Source organism: Coregonus lavaretus (genome assembly GCF_964263955.1).
Source record: "Coregonus lavaretus genome assembly, chromosome: 37".
Taxonomy (NCBI): Eukaryota; Metazoa; Chordata; class Actinopteri; order Salmoniformes; family Salmonidae; genus Coregonus; species Coregonus lavaretus.
In genome coordinates this window covers 30,827,684-30,853,858 of record NC_140024.1, presented here as the reverse complement: position 1 = coordinate 30,853,858, position 26,175 = coordinate 30,827,684, and the positions used below count along the sequence as shown (strand labels likewise).

At 45.5% G+C, this 26,175-nt stretch overlaps 1 protein-coding gene across 1 annotated transcript in view; it reads left to right on the top strand.

Moving 5' to 3' along the window:
• LOC311111855 (unconventional myosin-IXAa-like) overlaps positions 1 to 26,175 on the top strand; it is a gene marked incomplete at its 5' end in the record, with an annotated part of 126,263 nt that overhangs the window by 33,209 nt on the left and 66,879 nt on the right. Inside the window, 4 exons of the mRNA XM_084154761.1 lie at positions 14,557 to 14,651; positions 15,236 to 15,298; positions 16,642 to 16,741; positions 19,551 to 19,604. Of these exons, the coding sequence (XP_084010887.1) occupies positions 14,557 to 14,651; positions 15,236 to 15,298; positions 16,642 to 16,741; positions 19,551 to 19,604 (312 nt within the window). The remainder of the gene's footprint in view (positions 1 to 14,556; positions 14,652 to 15,235; positions 15,299 to 16,641; positions 16,742 to 19,550; positions 19,605 to 26,175) is intronic.

Below are 26,175 nucleotides of genomic sequence, written 5' to 3'. Positions count from 1 at the left end.
TCTGTTGATAGTCAGCTTTCTGGCTTCTGAGAAATCCGTTGTGTAACATGGGATTTACGGAGGAATTTGTATGGATTTAGTGTCAACCAGGAAGTGCTTTATACAGCACTACCAGTGGGGGTAACTGAGGGAGGGGTAGGGAGAGTGTTCCCCTTTCTGTGTACTCTTAACACATTAGTCAGTTCTCTAACCTCTTCCATCCATTATGGATCAATGGCTTTGTTTGTTTCTGGAACAATAGAACATTAGCTTGTTCTCTGATCAGTATGAACTGTTTGAACAGTCAGAATTTTGTCAAGGTTGGGTTGCCTTGTCCAAGTAAGCATCTCAAATCACTCTCACTGAGAGCTTTTTTCTTTTGCCCTTATTTTACCAAGTTGACTGAGACACGTTCTCATTTACAGGAACGACCTGGGAAATAGTTACATGGGAGAGGAGGGGGGATGAATGAGCCAATTGGAAGCTGGGAATGATTAGGTGGCCATGATGGTAAGATTTGGAATTTAGCAAGGACACCGGGGTTAACACCCCTACTCTTACAATAAGTGCCATGTGATCTTTAGTGACCACAGAGAGCCAGGACACCTTTTTAACATCCCATCCGAAAGACCGCACCCTACACAGGGCAATGTCCCCAATCACTGCCCTGGGGCATTGGGATATTTCATTTTAGACCAGAGGAAAGAGTGCCTCCTACTGGCCCTCCAACAGCACTTCCAGCAGCATCTGGTCTCCCATCCAGGGACCGACCAGGACCAACCCTGCTTAGCTTCAGAGGCAAGCCAGCAGTGGGATGCAGGGTGGTATGCTGCTGGCAAAGCTGGTATCTGAGAAAGATCAGTGGTCAGTTGGCTGGACAATACGGTCTTGTTGTTGGTCCTCTGTAGGTCGGTGGGTTGGGTGGATGACTCAGAGTCCAGAGCTAAGGCCGTGGGTGAATGGAAGGAATGGTCTCATCATGTGACTCTGACACATCAGTGCGTTTAAAAAAATGTTTTTAGTCATTTTTAGCAGACGCTCTTATCCAGAGCGACTTACAGTTAGTGATTGCGTACATTTTCATACTGGCCCCCCGTGGGAAACGAACCCACAACCCTGGCGTTGCAAGCGCCATGCTCTACCAACTGAGCTACAGTTTAGTTTTTAAGACATTTTCATGTTAATAAATAATAAGGATATAGGCCTAGAACACTTACAGTAGGTTTCTCATGGCAACCCACCCTCCTCAGACTATAGCCTAACTATAAACCAATGGAGGCTTAAAGGCTCTACGTGGTCAATCTGACGTCTGAAGTGGCCGTACAGCATTTACTGCCATGCAGCCTCCACAGACGCCAGGGCTTTCATACTTCTTGCGCTTAGCGGAGCAGAGCTATTGTGAAGGAAGTTGTCAAGGAAGTGAGTTTGTGTTTATACAGGACGTAACGCACCCACCTACCGTTAACATTTGAGACGTGCACGGCGATGTGGTACGGAGCTTGATTTGTCCTCTGCATGCCTCCAGAGGCTCCGCAATTGTGTCACACCCTCCATATGAAGCCTCCGACCACATTTTTGGATCAAGCATAAATTGGCTTTTAGCTGCTAGGCTAAAAGCTAGGCTAAAAGCTAGGCTAATAGCTAGGCTAAAAGCTAGGCTAAAAGATAGGCTAAAGGCTAGGCTAAAAGCTAGGCTAAAAAATAGGCTAATAAATAGGCTAAAAGCTAGGCTAATAGCTAGGCTAAAAGCTAGGCTAAAAGCTAGGCTAAGGTTGCATGCTATTTGTGTAGTTTTATCTTAGGATGTGTTAGCGTTCTTTCACTACCGCATTAAGCTGGCCGTGGCTAGCTGCTAAACACCAGGTAGCTTCCACTATCCCCCGCACGCACACGACTCATTTACCATCACCCTGCTGCTCTGTGTGAACACGCTGTGACTAGATAGCGCTAGCGCTAATCTCCTTAACTGCTTTGTGCCTGTGATGACTGGCTAGGCTAGGCTGGGGTGTCATGTGCATTCGAGGATCACTCTGCAGCCTCGTCTCTTACAGTAGACATAGATAGGACATAGTGTTTGTCCTTTTTGGAGTGTTCCAATTTTATACGAGCTACACAATATTTGTCTAGATTCTGTGATGAGAATGATATGTTAGAGTACCATATGCTTTATTGGTGTAACAAGTGTGTGAAGTTAACCTTATACGCTGTTCTAATGTCATTTTTGCAGTTTAGCCCTTGTTAGTTAGGGTTAGGATTCAGGGAAGGAAAGCTGGTCCTGGATCTGTGACTTGGGGGTCAACTTCTACCAGGGATTGTCTGCCTCTAAGGTTGATCAAAACAAGAACCCTTCAACCGTTTGAAGTTTCTCTCTCACTCCCCTACCTCTGTCTCTCTCTCTCGCGCTCTCTCTCGCTCTCGCTCTCTCCCACCACCTCTCTCTTTCTCCCTCTATCTCTCTTCCTAAAGCTTGCTCGACAGTGGAGCAGGTTGAGAGCTTCAAGTTCCTTGGTGTCCACATCACCAACAAACTAACATAGTCCAAGCACATCAAGACAGTCGTGAAGAGGGCACAACAAAACCTATTCCCCCTCAGGAGACTGAAAAGATTTGGCATGGGTCCTCATATCCTCTAAAGGTTCTACAGCTGCACCATCGAGAGCATCCTGACTGGTTGCATCACCGCCTGGTATGGCAACTGCTCTGCCTCTGACCGCAAGGCACTACAGAGGGTAATGCGTATGGCCCAGTACATCACTGGGGCCAAGCTTCCTGCCATCCAGGACCTCTATACCAGGCGGTGTCAGAGGAAGGCCCTAAAAATGGCCAAAGACTCCAGCCACCTTAGTCATAGACTGTTCTCTCGACTACCGCACGGCAAGCAGTACCGGAGCACCAAGTCTAGGTCCAAGAGGCTTCTAAACAGCTACTATCCCCAAGCCATAAGACTCCTGAACATCTAATCAAATGGCTACCCCCCCCCCCTCTTTTATGCTGCTGCTACTCTCTGTTTATTTTCTATGCATAGTCACTTTAATAACTCTACCTACATGTACATATTACCTCGACTAACCGGTGCCCCCGCACATTGACTCAGTACCGGTATCCCCTGTATATAGCCTCGCTATTGTTATTTTACTGCTGCTCTTTCATTATTTGTTACTTTTATTTCTTTTTTCTTAAAACTGCATTGTTGGTTAAGGGCTTGTAAGAAAGCATTTCACTGTAAGGTATTCGGCGAATGTGACAAATACAATTTGATTTGATTTGATTGCTCCACTTTCACAGAACAGTGCACTATTGTTTATCTCAGAATGTCCTGGGAATTTGTATCCAAAGAAGGAGCTTCTGCTCTGGGGCAGAATTCATGTTCCGCCATTCTTCTTTGTTCCACATTTATTTTCTGTTTGTCGCAGATGCCACTCTGGATCAAGGAGGGATAATTAATCACAAGCTCGGAGAGGAACTGCGTTTGAATGTGTCCACCTGGAGTAGAGCGGGCGGCTCCCCTTCAAAACACTGCCCCCCCCCCCCTCCACATACCTCTCATTTCTCACACTTAAGGAACCTTCCATAACAAAGGGTCAAAAGTTGAACGGGGGAAGAAACATGGCATATTTAGATTCTCATCACATATCTCATCTAGAAAAAAAAAACAAGGAACCTCTAGTTGAGGAACAGGAATGATAATAGGGTGAATGTTTGGCCAGGATGTTACTTTAAAGAACAGGGATCCCACTGTATGCGCTGTGAGAAATGACATCACATCTTAGCGATGTTGAAAATCAAACCAGTGTGACGGCCGTTCCTAGAGGATGAAAGGGGGCCTGAGGAGAGACCATGTGAGGCACTTTAGATCAGGGATGGCCAACTTTAATGGGGGTGGGGGCCACAATAAATCTCAACTCATCATGCGGGGCCGCAGTTGCTCGCGAGTCGTGTGTACCCACGTGCATTTTATTGATCCGAGGGCCGCCAGTCCCCAATCCCTGCCCTAAGAGTTGTGCAAAGTTAGTAGAATCTTACTCACAATGATTCACATCTGTAATGGCTGCCTAATATCTAAATAAGCAGCTAGGTCTATAATGGTCCCACATGTGATGGGGGTGGGGGCCTTCAAAAGGTTGCCCATCCCTGCTTTAGACCAAAGCAGAGCAGACGGTCACAGTTAGTTGTCAAGTTAGGTAGTATCTCCTGGTATTAGCAGACGTACCGTTCTGCATGCGTGTATATTGAGAACCGATAGTGGTAAATCTCAAGGCGTTCCTCAAAACCTCTGCCCTCCATCCTATCCCCGCCTCCTTTGTAAAATGTCAGAGGGAAGCAAGTTCTCTCCCTCAAGCCTGACCTTACAATCATGGAGACAACACAACACCTGATCTCCTCAAGCCTCACCTTACCATCATGGAGACAACACAACACCTGATCTCCTCAAGCCTCACCTTACCATCATGGAGACAACACAACACCTGATCTCCTCAAGCCTCACCTTACCATCATGGAGACAACACAACACCTGATCTCCTCAAGCCTCACCTTACCATCATGGAGAAAACACAACAGCTGATCTCCTCAAGCCTGACCTTACCATCATGGAGAAAACACAACAGCTGATCTCCTCAATCCTGACCTTACCTTACCTTACCTTAACAGCTGATCCTAGACCAGCGTCTGAAGGCAGCATCATCACTCTCCTGTGCCTCCGCAAATCAAAGAGCTCAGTTGAAATGGTCTGTGATTGACAGCTATAGGAGGTCCCGCCCATCACTGTTTTAAAGCCTTTCTTTTCCTCTCACCAGGTCTTTATTGGACGCTTCCAGTCGTGTTGACACGTTGCCTCCCGTTCCATGCCAGTGACCACACACAGTCAAGCCTAGTCATCAGCAGGCCCAACTTTTTAGCTTTGTTGTACACACACACACACACACACACATCTAAGCATCTGGTGCCAAGTTTGTGTACAGTCGGTACAGAAAACACCCCCTGCTTTCAATGAGGAGCGCTCGCGGGGGAATTCTACCCCAGTAGGGAACTTCAAAACAAAGGCGACTAACCTTCAATTTAGGAGTATTCACATCCCCTACGGGCACCTGCTTCTAAGGAATTCAGCCTTTTCAGTTAAACAAGTTCATGGGTGGTAGTGAAAGCTACAATATTGTAACATTAAATGGATGTATTTTGTGATGAAGACCTTTCGACACCGTCTTTCTGTCGTTTGTCTTTGGAACACGCATGTACCCTGAACTGGGTAGTAGCCCATTGCTATATGAGAACATTCTATCTGGATCAAATCAGTTAGGTAATAGATGATCAACTACTGGATAATACAGCAAGTGATGTGGGTGGCTGTAGATGGCACATGGCAATGCTGGGTCCTATTTACTACACTGCTATTGGATGAATCCTTAGTGAGTGGTACTGTAGCAGGGGATTAGGTGGAGTTGGATGAATCCTTTAGTACTGTAGCAGGGGATTAGGTGGAGTTGGATGAATCCTTTAGTACTGTAGCAGGGGATTAGGTGGAGTTGGATGAATCCTTTAGTACTGTAGCAGGGGATTAGGTGGAGTTGGATGAATCCTTTAGTACTGTAGCAGGGGATTAGGTGGAGTTGGATGAATCCTTTAGTACTGTAGCAGGGGATTAGGTGGAGTTGGATGAATCCTTAGTGAGTGGTACTGTAGCAGGGGATTAGGTGGAGTTGGATGAATCCTTTAGTACTGTAGCAGGGGATTAGGTGGAGTTGGATGAATCCTTTAGTACTGTAGCAGGGGATTAGGTGGAGTTGGATGAATCCTTTAGTACTGTAGCAGGGGATTAGGTGGAGTTGGATGAATCCTTTAGTACTGTAGCAGGGGATTAGGTGGAGTTGGATGAATCCTTTAGTACTGTAGCAGGGGATTAGGTGGAGTTGGATGAATCCTTTAGTACTGTAGCAGGGGATTAGGTGGAGTTGGATGAATCCTTTAGTACTGTAGCAGGGGATTAGGTGGAGTTGGATGAATCCTTTAGTACTGTAGCAGGGGATTAGGTGGAGTTGGATGAATCCTTTAGTACTGTAGCAGGGGATTAGGTGGAGTTGGATGAATCCTTTAGTACTGTAGCAGGGGATTAGGTGGAGTTGGATGAATCCTTTAGTACTGTAGCAGGGGATTAGGTGGAGTTGGATGAATCCTTTAGTACTGTAGCAGGGGATTAGGTGGAGTTGGATGAATCCTTTTAGTACTGTAGCAGGGGATTAGGTGGAGTTGGATGAATCCTTTAGTACTGTAGCAGGGGATTAGGTGGAGTTGGATGAATCCTTTAGTACTGTAGCAGGGGATTAGGTGGAGTTGGATGAATCCTTTAGTACTGTAGCAGGGGATTAGGTGGAGTTGGATGAATCCTTTAGTACTGTAGCAGGGGATTAGGTGGAGTTGGATGAATCCTTTAGTACTGTAGCAGGGGATTAGGTGGAGTTGGATGAATCCTTTAGTACTGTAGCAGGGGATTAGGTGGAGTTGGATGAATCCTTTAGTACTGTAGCAGGGGATTAGGTGGAGTTGGATGAATCCTTTAGTACTGTAGCAGGGGATTAGGTGGAGTTGGATGAATCCTTTAGTACTGTAGCAGGGGATTAGGTGGAGTTGGATGAATCCTTTAGTACTGTAGCAGGGATTAGGTGGAGTTGGATGAATCCTTTAGTACTGTAGCAGGGGATTAGGTGGAGTTGGATGAATCCTTTAGTACTGTAGCAGGGGATTAGGTGGAGTTGGATGAATCCTTTAGTACTGTAGCAGGGGATTAGGTGGAGTTGGATGTATCCTTTAGTACTGTAGCAGGGGATTAGGTGGAGTTGGATGAATCCTTTAGTACTGTAGCAGGGGATTAGGTGGAGTTGGATGAATCCTTTAGTACTGTAGCAGGGGATTAGGTGGAGTTGGATGAATCCTTTAGTACTGTAGCAGGGGATTAGGTGGAGTTGGATGAATCCTTTAGTGAGTGGTACTATAGCAGGATTATAGGGGGAGTTGGATGAATCCTTTAGTGAGTGGTATTGCTGTGATGATAGGAGCAGGCTGGACTGTTTACATCACCGTGCAATGCCTCATTACACATAAGATATGGACAGCAGCAGGAAATGATTACACATAAGATATGGACAGCAGCAGGAAATGGTGTGTGCATGTCTGCGTGTGCATGCGTGTGCATGTCTGTGTGTGCATGTCTGTGTGTGCATGTCTGCGTGTGCATGTCTGCGTGTGCATGTCTGCGTGTGCATGTCTGTGTGTGCATGTCTGTGTGTGCATGTCTGCGTGTGCATGTCTGTGTGTGTGTGTGTGTGTGAGAGTCAGAGAGAAAGAATGTGAATCAGATGCCTGACAGAGGCAGTCAGAGGAAGCTCGAAACACTGCCCTACTCCAGTTAAGGGATGGGATGGGGGGGGGAATTGTTTTGCTGACTCACTGGAGAAAGTCAAAGTCAGGTCACTCTCTCCTAGCGTGTGACCAGGGAAACCAACACAGATGGCAGGGCTGCCATCGCCCCATCTTCCACTCCACTGAAACAGGAAATGGACACATCCAGATGCCTATCAGTATCACTTACCGGTAAAGGCCAGATTACATACTCCATCCGTGCTGCTTCCTTTTAGGCTTTAGACAGTGAGTCAATCCCCGGCTCTCCCAGCTCTCACTTTTCTCACAAACGGCGGGGCGGGGCGGGGAGGTGTGTGTTTGACTGTGTGAAATTCTAGGGACTCTGGCAGCGATGGTGGTAAACGCTGTGTCACCCTCTGGCCTGCCTAGCCTCATGTGGATAGTGCTAACTAGCTAGGTGTGAGGGTTGTTTGCTTGGCCTGCCTAGCCTAATGTGGCTAGTGCTAACTAGCTAGGTGAGAGGGTGGCTTGCTTGCCCTGCTTGGCCTGACTAGCCTCATGTGGCTAGTGCTAACTAAATAGCTGAGAGGTTGGTTGGGATGGTGTAGTGTTAACGATGTGGAGGTTGGTTGGGATGGTGTAGTGTTAACGATGTGGAGGTTGGTTGGGATGGTGTAGTGTTAACGATGTGGAGGTTGGTTGGGATGGTGTAGTGTTAACGATGTGGAGGTTGGGATAGTGTAGTGTTGTCAGCGATGTGGAGGTTGGTTGGGATAGTGTAGTGTTAACGATGTGGAGGTTGGTTGGGATGGTGTAGTGTTGTCAGCGATGTGGAGGTTGGTTGGGATGGTGTAGTGTTGTCAGCGATGTGGAGGTTGGTTGGGATAGTGTTGTCAGCGATGTGGAGGTTGGTTGGGATGGTGTAGTGTTAACGATGTGGAGGTTGGTTGGGATAGTGTTGTCAGCGATGTGGAGGTTGGTTGGGATGGTGTAGTGTTGTCATTATGGAGAGAGTTGTACAGTATCTGATCTGTTTCCCGCTAGGTTATTTCCCGCTAGGTTATTTCCCGCTAGCAAATCTGGCTGATTAAAATGAACTGAACAAAAGTGTTTTATCTCGCCATGTATTCAAGTAACTGAAAAGCCGCTCGATGTACCCTTGAGCAAGGCACTTAACCCTAATTTGCTCCAGGGGCGCCGTACTATTATGGCTGACCCTGTAAAAACACAATAACACTGCACCTATCCGGTGTATGTGACAATAAAAACTATTTTTACTCATTCTCTCTCTTTTTCTCTCTCTTTTTGTATTGCTCCCTCCATCTTTCTCCTTTCTCTCTCTTGCACTTCTCTTATTCTGCCTCACACCCTGTGTCACGCCCTGTGTCACCCATATCTGGGTTGAGTCATCAGGTTGCGTCTACCTGTTGTGGTTCACTATGAGAGAGTTTGTCAGACACTCTTCTGTGGTTTCAGTTTCAAACCCAGTTTCCAGCACACCAATTCAGTGTCTCAGTTCTTATAGAATTAATATCAAGATATTATACCAAGGTAAACACCACCACTTAAACTGAATGGAGAAAGTAATGGTTGAAGGTTCTCAAGTCTTTTGTCTGTTTCAAAGCAAGACGACAGGATGGGACTTAGTTAAGTTCCAAGGCATGGTGGTTGTAGGGCGTAGGGAGAGGGTGTTGTGGGGGGTAGGGAGAGGGAGAGGGTGTTGTCGGGGGTAGGGAGAGGGAGAGGGTGTTGTGGGGGGTAGGGAGAGGGAGAGGGTGTGTGGGCGGCAGTCTTCATAGAACTGCATATGTGGAAGACCTTCTCCAACAATGGCATCTTATGTGCTCTGTCTGAAGAGCTTGGTTGTTCAAACTGACCTTTGGACTCGACCAACGCTTGTGTCAACGGCAGTGCCTTGGCATACTTAGACTATTTTTAATAACGCAGAAACTATTATTAACATGTCGAAGTCAAGTCACAATTTCCTGCATTGGCCAGGGTCAGTAGATTACTCATTTCGCGTGCAAAGAGATCCTCATAAAGAGTTAGTTTGTTCCAGTGTAAGATCCTGTGACACTTGTAACATTAGGTGGAGATGTTTAATTGCACCCGGAGGTTGCAGCATGACTTTCGGCGTTTCTCCTAAATTACTACAGTCCATGCTAGCATTAGTGTTGCTGCTAATTCCCTTAGGCCCACAACTTAAATTATTCTCCTTTCCTCTTGCTGGGTTTGAACCGATTGTAAACATTGTGGGGAATTTCCGTTGGAGAGATTTCATCCATTATTTTCTAGATAAGGGGTCAATAGTATTTTGTTTCAAGGGGTTTTTGGGATTACATTGTGACTTTTCAATTCATGTCTTTAGTAGAATCTCTTCTCCCTCACGCAATCACTCACTCACTCACTCACTCACAGGTTTATTTTGTGAACCAACTCAATCAAGATCACCTACTGCATCTTTGGCATGGCTAACATTCCCTATTTGAAGATCCAAATGTTTTAATTAAGTAACACCTGGTAAAGTAATGCTCTAACTAGTCTTAACAACATTGTTTAAAATTATGTTATGTAAGTTAGTTGGCCTAATTGCTTTGTAATTGCATAATAATGGAGATTAGAATCTTTAGTTTGTCACAGAAATGTGTTAACAACTTTGTCAATGTTCACTGTTTCTTTAGCAGGACCTGTAATCCCTCAGTCTGTCACCTTAGTAAAGATGCTATATGAAGGTATCACACTGGCAGCCTGGCATGGATCTCTAGGACCTTGTCTGTGAGCGACTGCTACCATTAAAACCCATTGCCTTCTTGTCTCTCCCTTGAAACAGTCTGGGAAACATGACTCAAAATAACACTGACTAAATAAAGCACAGTTACCACAGCCACTTTAGCCAGAATGACCTAAGAAGGTGTGGGATTACAGGGGAAACTGTTAGCAATTAGCCTGGGTAAAACGCTATCTGGGAAGAAGGATTGGCGCGCTCACCTCAAAAGTTTGTAGTAGAAAAGATCATTTGTGTGCCAGGTTCAAAAGCCATACGTTTGGAAAAAAGAAAAACCCGCACTCACTGGAATAATCTTTACGTTTTTATGTCTTTTTTTTTGCAGCAGAGGTCAGAACAAACCGACGCATTTTGGCAACAGCCTTTGTCAGCGTTTCTTTTTTAAACAGTATCTACCCCCCCTTCACCCCCCCCACACACACACACACACACACTGTGGCATAAAACATTTATCTGCCCACACACACACTGTGGCATAATTGTGATACAAGCTGAGTCTAGTCATTGGCTTTTTTATCTCATTGTGAAAGTTGTTGAACCCTCAGATTGCATTAGGTGAGTTGTAGACATACCATTGTGGATAATGGTAGGATGTATTCAGGGAAGCTGTATGAGTCAGTGAGCAGAAGTGTGACCTTGCATGTCTACAGACTCAATGGCTGCGTTTACACAGGCAGCCCAATTCTGAGATTTTTCTTTCACTAATTGCTCTTTTGACCAATCAGATCAGCTATGAAAAGGATCTGATGTGAAAAGATCTGATGTGAGGGGTCAGAAGACCAATTATTGGCCAATAAAACGCAGCCAAAGACAAGAAATCGAGGAAATGGGCATGAGCAACACGTAGTGAAGTACAGGAAGTAGCCTTCATCATCAGATGGATTTTTACTGTAACACTTGGTGACCTGCCCTATACAAGACAGCCGTATGCTAGGCATGAGCCTACATGACTTGAAGCAGTATTGGGCCTGAAAATGCACATAAACTATGTATAGTCCATGTATTGGAAATGTTGTTGCTGTGTTGGCTTTTTAACACGCACACACACAATGGCTCTGTTCTCCTCTCCTTCAGCAGGAGTCACTAATTAACTCCTCCTATATGATTAAGGTCTGTGTCTCCGCTCATCGATGCATGACCCAGTGCCCACTTCGTAGTGTCCCCGACATACAAAGCTCTAATTATCCACCACAGATGGGAGGCACTCATGGAATTCCTACAGAATGCGTAAGATCTGACTGGAACTATAATTATTCACCCTGCTGTTGAAAAGGAAGAGGATCTATCATAAAGTCAATGTGACTCAATGTGGCTAATCTATCTATGTGCTCTTCTACTTTGTAGATAGAATTATATTTTTAATTAGGAGGACTTCTTTACTGTGACCTTGCACTTATCAGCATGTTGCCTCCGTAGTGGGTTGGTGCATGTCACGTTAGCTCTGTACTAGGTTACTCATAACCACAGCTTTTCTAATATATTCTATGGAAAGTAGAAGATCTGTGCATCTTGAGACTGATTACAACAAGAACAGTGCTATGACCGGTACCATGCCCAGTTGCAGTCCATGACATCACACAGCAGTTGCTGTAGTCGGGTCACATGTCCCTATCAGTGGCAGGACACTAGTCTTTATAACACAGCAGCACAAGACAAGGTCCCCTCGGGAGCTATCCCAGCCCACCCTTCCTGCACTCTCTCTACTCTGGCTCCACTCCTCTGAAGCCCTCCAGAAATGTCAGCTAAACAGTCCCTCCCTGCACTCTCTCCACTCTCGCTTAACTCCACTGAAGCCCTCCAGAAATGTCAGATAATCAGTTCCCCATGGTTCCTATCCCAAAAAATTATGAAGCGCATATTTCTGCTCTGATACAATGCAGTTTGGCAGTGCTGTTTTTGTTTCTGACCACGCCCCTGTTGTAGTTGTCATAGACTTCTACTTGTGAACCAATGGCATTGTGAGTTCGCTCCTTTGATCACTTATCCACCTGCTTCTTAAAGGACCAGGACCAGGTCTCTCTTGTTGCATGCTGGATGCTAGCCAAGGTCCTGCTCCTCCCAATATTATCTGAGGAAGATTTACTGTGGCAGATATATGTAGCTAGCCAAGCCTGGGGAACAATACATATGTTGTCGGCCGTAAATGTGTCCGCTCTAACTAGGGATGGTTTTACACAGACCGTGTGGATGTACACATGGTACACCCAAGTAAAACATTCAGAGTTTTTAATGGTTCCCACTCCTGTATAACGTGGGGTTTTGAGCGTCGAATAATACCTGAAATGTTCCAGGGTCTGCTGTTTGTGTGACCCGAGTTTGTTTCCTTCACCTTGAATAATGTGTGTTAGATTTGTGCGTGGGCTCCGAGATGCACTTCTCCTTCCTCTAGAGAGCAGGAAGTGATGAAGGGATACTGGTTGCTGGTTGGCTGTCTCGTCTGACCTGTACTTTCTGGATGGTGCAGGTTAGCTAGGTTATGGCTAGAAGGGGTACAGCTAACCCTAACCCTTTTCTTAACCTAATTCTCCTAACCTGCTACGTTCATTCTTTGATTGTCTTAAAGCTCCATGGAGCATATCTCATTCACAGCCTATCATCTAGCCTTTCAACATCTCACCCTTAATGGCTTCCACATCATCAACTCCTATCCAGTACTCCAATAGGATTGACTTGGCACTCTAATGCAGTTTCACCTCAATATGGGAACATGGTGTATTAACTTTTCCTCTGTCTGCCTGTGGACAATTTGTCTGGTGGGCGAGGCACAAATAGAGCTGTGAGGTCGCTGATACTGGCTGCGACCCGGACGTGTTCGTCTGGCCCTGCCCTACCAGTAGCAGAGTGGCCAAGTGTCCTGGGTTCCCTCGGCCTGCCGCCAGTGTAGCGTCCTCCAGTGTAGCGTCCTCCAGTGTAGCGTCCTCCAGTGTAGCGTCCTCCCAGTGAAGTGTGAATACGAGCAGGGAGGTGTGCTCCCGCGGTCTCCGGCCTATTTACTCAACCCGTCCTGGGGCGCCTCCAGCTAGCCTAGCATTAGCACGCTAACCACCCTTTTAATAAGCGCGCGTGTTAGCAGACGCACAAGGTGCAGCTCAAAAAGGTGATTCACTGAGGAATTAGTTTACTTGCGGCGGAGGCTACAAATAACTGCAGGGTTTATATAGGGCGAATAAGGACTTCCCCTCCAGGCAGCCGTACAACACAAACCCAGCCAGAGGGGAATAACTGGACTCTTATTAAAGCACACCACTGCACATGTTCCAGCAGGTCCACATGGATTGCATTACCCGACTGACTATTTTTTTCCCCATCAGGGCTTCTTGCTGCAGCTCCATCATTTTTGGTGAATTTGTCTGACTTTAAACTGAAGAACTTTGGAGCGTTCTGAAGACCTGTTGGTTTCTGTGCTGCTCCCAGCCTGTTGTGTGTATGTTGTGTGGCGAGGCTCCTGTGTCAGCAACATGACACATTTCCTGTATAATGCATAAATAAAGATCTATTCCATGTTATTAGACTGAATGAAATATGGCTCTGAGGTGTAGCTGATCAAAGAAATGTCTTGAGGTTGGCTCACAGTGGTTGTTATCCCATATTGGTTGACCCACAAACATGCCCACGCCTATCAATATTTTGCAACATGGACATATAACCTACAATGAAACATATATTTAAACGCAAGATGTAAAGTGTTGGAGCCCATGTTTCCTGAGCTGAATTTTTTGATTTAATCCCAGAAATGTTCCATATGCAGAAAAAGCTTATTTCTCAAAAAGTGTTGTGCACAGTTTTGTTTACATCCCTATGAGTATTTCTCCTTTGCCAAGATAATCCATCCACCTGACAGGTGTGACATTTCAAGAAGCTGAATAAACAGCATGATCATTACACAGGTGGACCTTGTGCTAGGGACAATAAAAGGCCACTTTAAAATGCCACAGGTGTCTGGCATGCTGACTGCAGGAATGTCCACCAGAGCTGTTGCCAGATAATTGAATGTTAATTTCTCTACCATAAACCGCCTCCAACATTGTTTTAGAAAATTTGGCAGTACGTCCAACCGGCCTCACAACCTCAGACCACGTGTAACCACGCCAGCCCAGGACCTCCACATCCGGCTTCTTCACCTGCGGGATCATCTGAGGGGGGTGGTGGGGTGCTGAGGAGTATTTATGTCTGTAATAAAGCCCTTTTGTGGGGAGAAACTCATTCTGATTGGCTGGCCTGGCTCCACCCATGGCTGCACCCCTGCCCAGTCATGTGATATCCATAGATTAGGGCATAATTGAATGTATTTCAATTAACTGATTTCCTTATATGAACTGTAACTCAGTAAAATCTTTGAAATTGTTGCATGTTTAGTTTATTTTAGTTCAGTCTAGTTTCCTTGTCTAACGGTCTCCTGCTTGGATTTTCTCTCATCACCTCTTCTCTCTCCTCTGCAGGCGTTTGGGAATGCAAAAACTGCCCACAACAACAACTCGAGTCGCTTCGGCAAGTTCATCCAAGTGAATTACCAGGAGAGTGGCACTGTCCGAGGGTGAGAAACATACCCGTTCAGATATTACATTTCAAGTCATTGTTCTAGTTGACTGGCTATGTCACCTGGCTATGTCCCCTGGGTCCTCATCTGTATTCGGGCACCGATGACGTGTACGTTGTTTAACGGCACCCCGCACCTCTCTGATTCAGAGGGGTTGGGTTAAATGCGGAAGACACATTTCGGTTGAATGCGTTCGTTGCGCAACTGACTAGGTATCCCCGTCCCCTGTCCTTCCTATGTCCTCTGTCCATTCTGTGTCCCCTGTCCATCGTATGTCCCCTGCTAACACATCTATAGTCCTACCTGTCTATAGTCCTACCTGTCTATAGTCCTACCTGTCTATAGTCCTACCTGTCTATAGTCCTACCTGTGTATAGTCCTACCTGTGTATAGTCCTACCTGTGTATAGTCATTCAATTCTATATCTATACTCATACTGTTTATAGTCCTACCCAACATCATAGTGAATTTGGTGGCAGCTTAGCGTGCATTGTCCAATGCCAATATCTGATCAAGTTGGTCCCGACTCCCTATCACCCCCATGTTGTGACTGACGCCGGGGTCTGTGCTGTTTGTTCCAGAGCCTATGTTGAGAAGTACCTTCTGGAGAAATCAAGACTGGTCTACCAGGAGCACAATGAACGGTAAGCCCTCACAGCATCTTAATCATCCTACTGCCACACACAGTCATCATTCTACAGTATTGTACTGTAGTATCATATTAGTGCAGAACAAGGACATGGTGTTGTATTCACATAGAATCAGACACTGATCACTTCCCTAATTGTTTTGTAAGACTGAGTGGAACACTTACACAGCAAACCCCACTGGGAAAACAAATACACAATGAATGACTAGTTGGATCATTTATTTTCACCACAGTGTTCAAAAAGTGTCAATCTCTGACCTTGAAGTGTCTCTATAGAGACTGTTTGATAAGAATCCAGAATTGAGTAGCTCTCATAAACTAGGCCAGAAATCACATCTCCTTCCAATGAGGTTGTCTTTGCTGAGAGAACTTCAACTCAGTGTGAATAAGCACTCCATTCTATATAAAAGGGATCATGTGGGAATGATTGCGTCACATGATATAGAGTGTCTCTAGAGTCATGATTGGATCCCACTGCTGCCACCAACCACCAATGCGTTTAGACGTTGACACTTTTGGCGAGGAATGTAATAGTCCATTCGTGCTAGAAAGTCCTTTCCTACAGTAGGTGTGTGTTTCAGTTGGTTACAGCAGGGTCAGAGAGAGACATGTGGTGCCAGATGAATCCTGACACCAGTGTGGACCAGGACTGTAGCCTCCTGTACTTAATGTTCCAATACTGGAGTCGCTGTCTCATAATTCACCCGATCCTGAAAACTCTTAACAAAAAATGGACTTCTCTTTTCCACTGTAATTCTGGGGTCCTTCACGGTTCATGATTTTGTCCTAAAGAAAGTTAACGGCAAGTATCAAGTAGTTTGACATCAACAAGTGTTCAACAGAATCAGTTTAGATGATGGTGAATTACCCAGCCAAGCTCGGGCTGCGTGCTGTGTTTCTCAGTAGCCCTAAGTGGGGTTGACACTAATATGCTGTGCAGGCTGAATGGTGTTGCGAGGGTTAACCTCACTGTGGGTGGGGTGGGGGGGGGGGGGGGGGGCTCAAAAGGGGCCCCTTTAGGTCAGGGGGCTCTTATTGAGATATATTTCTGACTCCAGGCTCCCACTACAGCTGCACAAAATGTGTGTGGGTGGGTGTGCCACGAGAGGACCAGCTGCAGCACAGTTTTGCCCTCTGACCTCTGACCTCTAGACTATACACATTCACACACACACACACACACACACACACACACACACACACACACACACACACACGTACACACACACTCAATGAGTCAACTCTTCCCTAATGGACAATCCAGTGTTTGTTTGTCTTGTTAGTAAAAACTAATGTTGTTAAGTGGTGTTAATGTCTTCTGACCTGCTTGCTTTTCAGGAACTACCATGTGTTTTACTACCTGCTGACAGGAGCAAGTGAGGAGGACAGGAGCACCTTTCACCTCAAAAAGCCTGAAGAGTATCATTACCTCAATCAGGTGAGAGATACAGTAGGACTTCAACACTGTAGCCAAGACGCATCTGTAGCCCCTCCTCACGGACTGGTGATTGGAAAGAGATGTCTGACTCTGTCTGTCTGTCTGACTCTGTCTGTCTGACTTAATGTGCACGACACATGGTTGTCTCTGGGTTTTGTTTCTGTGTATATGGTCTGTCTGTCTGTCTTTCTGTCTGTGTGTGAGCATCACGCAGCTGCCTGCTCCCAGAGGTCCACGGTGGCCACACCCCTCTCTCTCTGCTAACAGGAAAGAGAGGAAAGCAAAGCCCAGAGGAAACATTACATTGTTGGTGGCTTTCAGCAGCTCCCATAGTCTCTCTCACACAGAGACACACAGAGGCTTTAACAGAGCCTCATCCCTCAGCCCACCAGAGAGACAAGGCAGTGGGCCCTCTCATTACCATGACACTGCCTTGTGGCCCAGTTAATCTGCTGGCTTTTGGCGCGTGGATGTTTGTTGGTCTGTGGAGTCTATGTACATGTGGGTTTGCATATCTACATGCAGATGTCTTTTTATTTGTGCTTTTGACTGTGTGTGTATATATATATATCTATCTATATATATATATATACTGTGTGTGTATATATCTATCTATATATATATATATATAATTGTGTGCGAGCCTTTTTTGATTGATTGATTTACTGTTATTCCCATACCATTGGACTTAAACAGTAAATTATTTTCAGGGTGTGTGCGTATGTGTGCGTGCGTATTTGTGTTTAAGAAGGAGGAAGAGGTTAAACTCTTTGCTTAATTTTCTCAGAGAAGATCTGTTGATTCAGTTATCTACACATACAAAGCAACACCAGTCAAGTCCCATCACGTAACATCCTACTGTACCATACATGCATATTGTATTTAATTCATTTCATGATATACAGAGGGGTACTTAATTCAAAAGTCAAGATATTATTATTCATATACACAAGTCCACTCGTTGAACAAATGGATGTGATTTCTAAATTGTAATTAAGCAGAAGCCAATATGTATATATAATGAATTATTCATCATCAATCTACTTGCTAAAAGTCAATTAATTGTAATGGTTCTTGGGTAGTCTGGCCCAATGCCTTCGGAACATTTTAATTAAACCGAACCATAACAACAGGCTATAAATTTGCTTGGCTGCGGTTTGATGAGGCTGTGTGTGTGTGTGTGCGCACGCAGGTGGATGTGTGACCCTCTCATCCCTGTTAGACATCTGTCAGGCAGCACGACAGGGTCTCTTTCCGTGTCTCAGTCACACACACATAAACACACACACACACACACATACACACACACACTCACTCGTCTCACACACTCCCTATGACTGTTGTTGTCAATATGCTCTCACAACACTCTGCCATCTCCGTTATCCCCACTACTCCAATCCCAAGGGGATGCAACCCAGTCTAACCAATCACATAAGAACACACACACTTAGAAACATCCAGAAGGAGAAGCTGACTGGCTGGCTACCACTCTGTCTACCCCTCTCTGTCTACCCCTCTCTGTCTACCCCTCTCTGTGTACCCCTCTCTGTCTACCCCCCTCTGTCTACCCCCCTCTGTCTACCCCCCTCTGTCTACCCCCCTCTGTCTACCCCTCTCTGTCTACCCCTCTCTGTCTACCCCCCTCTGTCTACCCCCCTCTGTCTACCCCTCTCTGTCTACCCCCCTCTCTCTACCTCTCTGTCTACATCTCTCTCTACCTCTCTGTCTACCACTCTCTCTCATGCCAAGCTTTGTTTCCCTGTTGCTTTCCTGGGTTTCACATAACAAGGCAACCACACACACTCACTCATACACGCAGATACACACACACACACACACACACACACACACACACACACACACACACACACAAACACACAAAACCATTACAAGCGGGGTGCAAAGTGTGGAATGTTGATGTTGTTCAAAACTTGTTGCACCTCTGCCAGCTCCGAAGCTCCAATGTTCATAACATAACATAGAGATCCAGCCATGTCCAACCCCCCCGCTACTCTGACAACCTGACGCCCATTCTGAGAAGGGTGTGAATTCCTTCTGTTTCTCCGGTGTTCTCTCTCTCTCTCTCTCTCTCTCTCTCTCTCTCTCTCTCTCTCTCTCTCTCTCTCACGCTCACTCACTCACTCTTTTCCTCACTCTCTCTCACTCTCACTCTCTCTCTCTCTCTCTTACGCTCACTCACTCTTTTCCTCCCTCTCTCTTTACCAAAGTGTATATTGTAACCCAGTCACTCAGAACAGCTCAGAGTATTTCACAACTTCACATTCTAAGGGGTTCAGACAGTCTGTTTACAGGCAAAATAAGCCATTTTGAAACGGAGCAATTTGCAGACCAATTTGTTCTCATAGCTATAGCATAGCTCTCGATCCATATTTCTTGCCCTTATTCATCATAATGCAGTCACCACACATTAGAATAATGCTATGGCTAACTTCAGTGGTTCTATTACCTTAGCATACTGTACGCATGGTGTCAGGATGAAAGCATTTTTCATCCCGATTTGGTTTCTGACCATGTGTTTTATGTCCCATGCTTCTGTGTCTGTGTTTGTGTGCGTTGAGAGAGTGTGTGTGTGTTTTTGCATTGAGTGTGTGTTTGTAGGACGGGCCCCAATGTGAGGTCTAAATATGACTTCATTTCCTCTACTAACTGCATGTCCCTTCCAGTTCCATGTGTAGTGTGTGTGTGTGTGTGTGTGTGTGTGTGTGTGTGTGTGTGTGTGTGTGTGTATGGAATGCTGCGCTGCCTAACCCTAACCCCCATCTACTCTACCTTTTTCAACCCTTTCCAGATGACAAAGAAAGTCCTGAGACTGCACTGGGAGAATTACTATGAGAGCGAGCCGGTCAGTATACATCTCTCTCTCTCGACGAGAGTACGTTGAGTGTTCACCAATCACCTGGAGTTTTGGTTATCAAAACTAATAATCACTGGCTTCCCCCCTCACAACCACATTGTCCTCGCAAGTGCTTGTGCCCCTGAGATATATTCTGTGCACTACTACACGCCTTTCTCCTTGCTTTCCCGTTTAGTTTTAGTTTTGTTCTTCTTCCTGGTTTGGGTTGTGTCCACTTCCTCAGTTGTATGTAGCCTGTCCCAGTCTCTGTTCCTTAGATCTCTGTTCTGATCTTCTGATTGGCTTCTTTGGTCTTTGACTAGATTGATTAGATGGAAAGATATTCAACCTACACCGTCAGTATCTCCTGTACCGGGAGTTGGAAACCCCTAATCTATGACTACTGTACTCTCCCACCTTAGTGAGGACGCTACTGGTACAGTATGTCTACCACACACTGGTACCCTGGGTCTCCACTCACTCAGCCATTAACTAGTGTTACTATTAATACAGTGAACCCGGTGTATCCCAGTCAGAATCTGCCAACAAACACTTTGGGCAGATTGAATAAGCGCATGGCGATAAGCAGCCGTCCAAACATTCCCCTGTTTGGCCCGGTACTTGTTGACATAGCCTCGCAGTAGCTGGCCCGTGATCCCCCCCCCCTGTGTGTGTCACAGCCGGCCGGTGCAACCTTAATTGGGGAGGATGGGCTCATAGTAATGGCTGGAATGGAATCAATGGAATGATATCGAACACATCAAACCCAAGGTTTCCACATGTTGGATACCATTCCATTTACTCCATTCCAGCCATTATTATGAGCCGTCCTCCCCTCAGCAGCCTCGTGTGTGTGTGTGTGTGTGTGTGTGTGTGTGTGTGTGTGTGTGTGTGTGTGTGTGTGTGTGTGTGTGTGTGTGTGTGTGTGTGTGTGTGTGTGTGTGTGTGTGTGTGTGTGTGTGTGTGTGTGTGTGTGTGTGTGTGTGTCCAGGCAGTAGGCTCACACGGACAGTCGTTTGTTCTGAGCTCTCCTGCTCTTGACCACCATAGGATTGATGACTTGACCTGTGAACTTTTGACACTAATCAGGAGGCAGTGGAATATGGAGGGGAGCTTTGTTCAAAAGCCTGGACATACACACACACTCAACCAGACACACACACACACTCAACCAGACACACACACACACACACTCAACCAGACACACACACACACTCAACCAGACACACACACACTCAACCAGACACACACACACACACACTCAACCAGACACACACACACACACACTCAACCAGACACACACACACACACACACTCAACCAGACACACACACACACACACACACACACTCAACCAGACACACACACACTCAACCAGACACACACACACACTCAACCAGACACACACACACTCAACCAGACACACACACACACACACTCAACCAGACACACACACACACACACTCAACCAGACACACACACACACACACACACTCAACCAGACACACACACACACACACTCAACCAGACACACACACACACTCAACCAAACACACACACACACACTGACTCAAGGTCAGCTTCTGTGGGGCTATGTCAACAAGTTTCCATTTTGAGCCAACGAGCCCCTCATGTGAGCATAGATGGATAAATAGTCATCCTGAGCAGTCGATGACCAAAACCGCCTGGCGACAGGTGTCTGATTCTGGGTTTGCTGATTGAATTAGTGATGGATGTTCTGGTGTCGGTGTATGGCATGCTCACCATATGCATATTCCATAGCCTTGAATCAGTGTAGTGCTTCACCGATCATCTCACCAATCACAATATGTGCAAAGACATTTCCCCAATGTCTCCAGGTAAGTGAGTGTTTTGTGATTTTTGTGTTGATTTGCTGCACATCTGCAACATGGGGACAGGCAAGGCTAATACGTTGTTACTGGAAAAGACTCTGAATTATTATATACTGTCTTGACATTAAAGAAAGGGAAGGCAAATAATGTACAAGGTACCACTGAAAGAATGTGTACTTTTGTAGTATTTTTATGTTACGATACTATATACATAGTAATACATTATGATCATTGTATAATGATAGTTCTGTTGTAATAGACAGCCAATGTATATTACAATACTATCAAAGACTCAGTTGTTCATTTGTTTTTCTACCCTTCTCTGACATTGTGGAATTGTAGAGGCCTGGTGAGTGTGAGCTGTGCAATACATGGAGTGTCTGTAGAACAGACCTGGTGATCTGGAAATAGACCTTTTCATTTCCACCCGGAGCCAAAGAATCAGAAACGGCTTTTATTACCTCAGCGTTGTTGTGGTTGGGAAGAATCATACTGTTGAACAGGAGAAGTGGACCTTTTTATATTACACACACTGGATATTTGAACGGGGGAGGGACGGATAAAAAGTTGATGTTGAAGACATGAAAGTAGAGCGGGAGAGGTGGATGAGGCACTTGTTAAGAGCTGAGTCATGTCAGGAGTGTTTGGTATGGAAATAATTATGGCAACAATGGAGGAATGAGCCCGTACAGGAAAGACCCCCACTCACATTAAGGAGGTGTGTGCGTGAGAGTGTGTGTGTGCATTTGTGTGAGCGTATGTGTAAGCAACTGTGTGATAAACAGCTGTGTAGCGTGCGGTGTGTTTATATTCTGCTGGAGAGGAGGTGTTTATATTCTGCTGGAGAGGAGGTGTTTATATTCCTCTGGAGAGGAGGTGTTTATATTCCGCTGGAGAGGAGGTGTTTATATTCCGCTGGAGAGGAGGTGTTTATATTCCGCTGGAGAGGAGGTGTTTATATTCCGCTGGAGAGGAGGTGTTTATATTCCTCTGGAGAGGAGGTGTTTATATTCTGCTGGAGAGGAGGTGTTTATATTCTGCTGGAGAGGAGGTGTTTATATTCCGCTGGAGAGGAGGTGTTTATATTCTGCTGGAGAGGAGGTGTTTATATTCTGCTGGAGAGGAGGTGTTTATATTCCGCTGGAGAGGAGGTGTTTATATTCTGCTGGAGAGGAGGTGTTTATATTCCTCTGGAGAGGAGGTGTTTATATTCCTCTGGAGAGGAGGTGTTTATATTCCGCTGGAGAGGAGGTGTTTATATTCCGCTGGAGAGTAGGTGTTTATATTCCTCTGGAGAGGAGGTGTTTATATTCTGCTGGAGAGGAGGTGTTTATATTCTGCTGGAGAGGAGGTGTTTATATTCCGCTGGAGAGGAGGTGTTTATATTCTGCTGGAGAGGAGGTGTTTATATTCTGCTGGAGAGGAGGTGTTTATATTCCGCTGGAGAGGAGGTGTTTATATTCTGCTGGAGAGGAGGTGTTTATATTCCTCTGGAGAGGAGGTGTTTATATTCCTCTGGAGAGGAGGTGTTTATATTCTGCTGGAGAGGAGGTGTTTATATTCCGCTGGAGAGGAGGTGTTTATATTCCGCTGGAGAGGAGGTGTTTATATTCCTCTGGAGAGGAGGTGTTTATATTCTGCTGGAGAGGAGGTGTTTATATTCCGCTGGAGAGGAGGTGTTTATATTCCTCTGGAGAGGAGGTGTTTATATTCCTCTGGAGAGGAGGTGTTTATATTCTGCTGGAGAGGAGGTGTTTATATTCCGCTGGAGAGGTGGTGTTTATATTCTGTTGGAGAGGAGGTGTTTATATTCCGCTGGAGAGGAGGTGTTTATATTCCGCTGGAGAGGAGGTGTTTATATTCCTCTGGAGAGGAGGTGTTTATATTCCTCTGGAGAGGAGGTGTTTATATTCCTCTGGAGAGGAGGTGTTTATATTCTGCTGGAGAGGAGGTGTTTATATTCTGCTGGAGAGGAGGTGTTTATATTCCTCTGGAGAGGAGGTGTTTATATTCTGCTGGAGAGGAGGTGTTTATATTCCGCTGGAGAGGAGGTGTTTATATTCTGCTGGAGAGGAGGTGTTTATATTCCGCTGGAGAGGAGGGGTTTATATTCCGCTGGAGAGGAGGGGTTTATATTCCTCTGGAGAGGAGGTGTTTATATTCCGCTGGAGAGGAGGGGTTTATATTCCTCTGGAGAGGAGGTGTTTATATTCCTCTGGAGAGGAGGTGTTTATATTCTGCTGGAGAGGAGGTGTTTATATTCCGCTGGAGAGGAGGTGTTTATATTCTGCTGGAGTGGAGGTGTTTATATTCCGCTGGAGAGGAGGTGTTTATATTCCGCTGGAGAGGAGGTGTTTATATTCCGCTGGAGAGGAGGTGTTTATATTCCTCTGGAGAGGAGGTGTTTATATTCCTCTGGAGAGGAGGTGTTTATATTCCGCTGGAGAGGAGGTGTTTATATTCCGCTGGAGAGGAGGTGTTTATATTCTGCTGGAGAGGTGTTTATATTCCTCTGGAGAGGAGGTGTTTATATTCTGCTGGAGAGGAGGTGTTTATATTCTGCTGGAGAGGAGGTGTTTATATTCCGCTGGAGAGGAGGTGTTTATATTCTGCTGGAGAGGAGGGGTTTATATTCCTCTGGAGAGGAGGTGTTTATATTCCTCTGGAGAGGAAGTGTTTATATTCTGCTGGAGAGGAGGTGTTTATATTCTGCTGGAGAGGTGTTTATATTCCTCTGGAGAGGAGGTGTTTATATTCCGCTGGAGAGGAGGTGTTTATATTCTGCTGGAGAGGAGGTGTTTATATTCCGCTGGAGAGGAGGTGTTTATATTCTGCTGGAGAGGAGGGGTTTATATTCCTCTGGAGAGGAGGTGTTTATATTCCTCTGGAGAGGAAGTGTTTATATTCTGCTGGAGAGGAGGTGTTTATATTCCTCTGGAGAGGAGGTGTTTATATTCTGCTGGAGAGGAGGTGTTTATATTCTGCTGGAGAGGAGGTGTTTATATTCCGCTGGAGAGGAGGTGTTTATATTCCTCTGGAGAGGAGGTGTTTATATTCCGCTGGAGAGGAGGTGTTTATATTCTGCTGGAGAGGAGGTGTTTTATATTCCTCTGGAAAGGAGCAGTCATACCATCTGATCCACTCTGCCCTCCTGGTGTTATAAGCAGTCATACCATCTGATCCACTCTGCCCTCCTGGTGTTATAAGCAGTCATACCATCTGATCCACTCTGCCCTCCTGGTGTTATAAGCAGTCATACCATCTGATCCACTCTGCCCTCCTGGTGTTATAAGCAGTCATACCATCTGATCCACTCTGCCCTCCTGGTGTTATAAGCAGTCATACCATCTGATCCACTCTGCCCTCCTGGTGTTATAAGCAGTCATACCATCTGATCCACTCTGCCCTCCTGGTGTTATAAGCAGTCATACCATCTGATTCAAACTCTCATCTACCATGGGTCTTAAAGTGATGGTTCACTTCAAATTGCTATCGATAAAATACAATTGTGTTTGTTGTCCGTAGCTTATGCCTGCCCATACCATAACCCCACCGCCACCATGGGGCACTCTGTTCACAACATTGATGTAAGCAAAACGCTCGCCCACACAATGCCATACACGTGGTCTGCGGTTATGAGGCCGATTGGACATGCTGCCAAATTCTCTAAAGCGATGTTGGAGGCGGCTTATGGTAGAGAAATTAACATTCAATTTTATGGCAACAGTTCTGATGGACATTCCTGCAGTCAGCATGCCAATTGCACGCTCCCTCAAAACATGAGACATCTGTGGCATTGTGTTGTGACAAAACTGCACATTTTAGAGTGGCCTTTTATTGTCCGCAGCACAAGGTGCACCTGTGTAATGATCATGCTGTTTAATCAGCTTCTTGATATGCCACACCTGTCAGGTGGATGGATTATCTTGGCAAAGGAGAAATGCTCACTAACAGATGTGAACACATTTTTGCACAAAATTTGAGCGACAGAAGCCTTTTGTGCGTATTGAAAATGTCTGGGTATCTTTTATTTCAGCTCATTAAACATTACATTTACATTACATTTTAGTCATTTAGCAGACGCTCTTATCCAGAGCGACTTACAGTTAGTGTGTGCATACATTTTCATACTGGGACCAACACTTTACATGTTGCATTTATATTTTTGTTCAGTGTACTTCCCCATTTTTATTTTAATGCTAACATGGTGGCAGAACTTGTGGATACAATTTTTTTTCTTCTGCTAGCATTGCGCTAACGCTAGTTAGCATTGTATCACGAAACTACCTCTAACTTCCTTCATATTGGACACAGAGGTATAAAAATGGTATCCCCTAGTTCATCTGACTCTGGGGAAGTAAAGGGCCTCATTGCCAACATCCCCAAGTATCCCTTTAATATGCTGCAATCATAACTCTTCTCTCTGTTGGCCAATGGACAAACAAATAAATGATACAGCTTCTTTTGAGCACTTACTCCAACAGACCCTATAAAAACACTTACCCCAACAGACCCTATACAGACACTTACCCCAACAGACCCTATAAAGACACTTACCCCAACAGACCCTATACAGACACTTACCCCAACATACCCTATACAGACACTCCAACAGACCCTATAAAGACACTTACCCCAACATACCCTATACAGACACTCCAACAGACCCTATACAGACACTTACCCCAACATACCCTATACAGACACTTACCCCAACAGACCCTATAA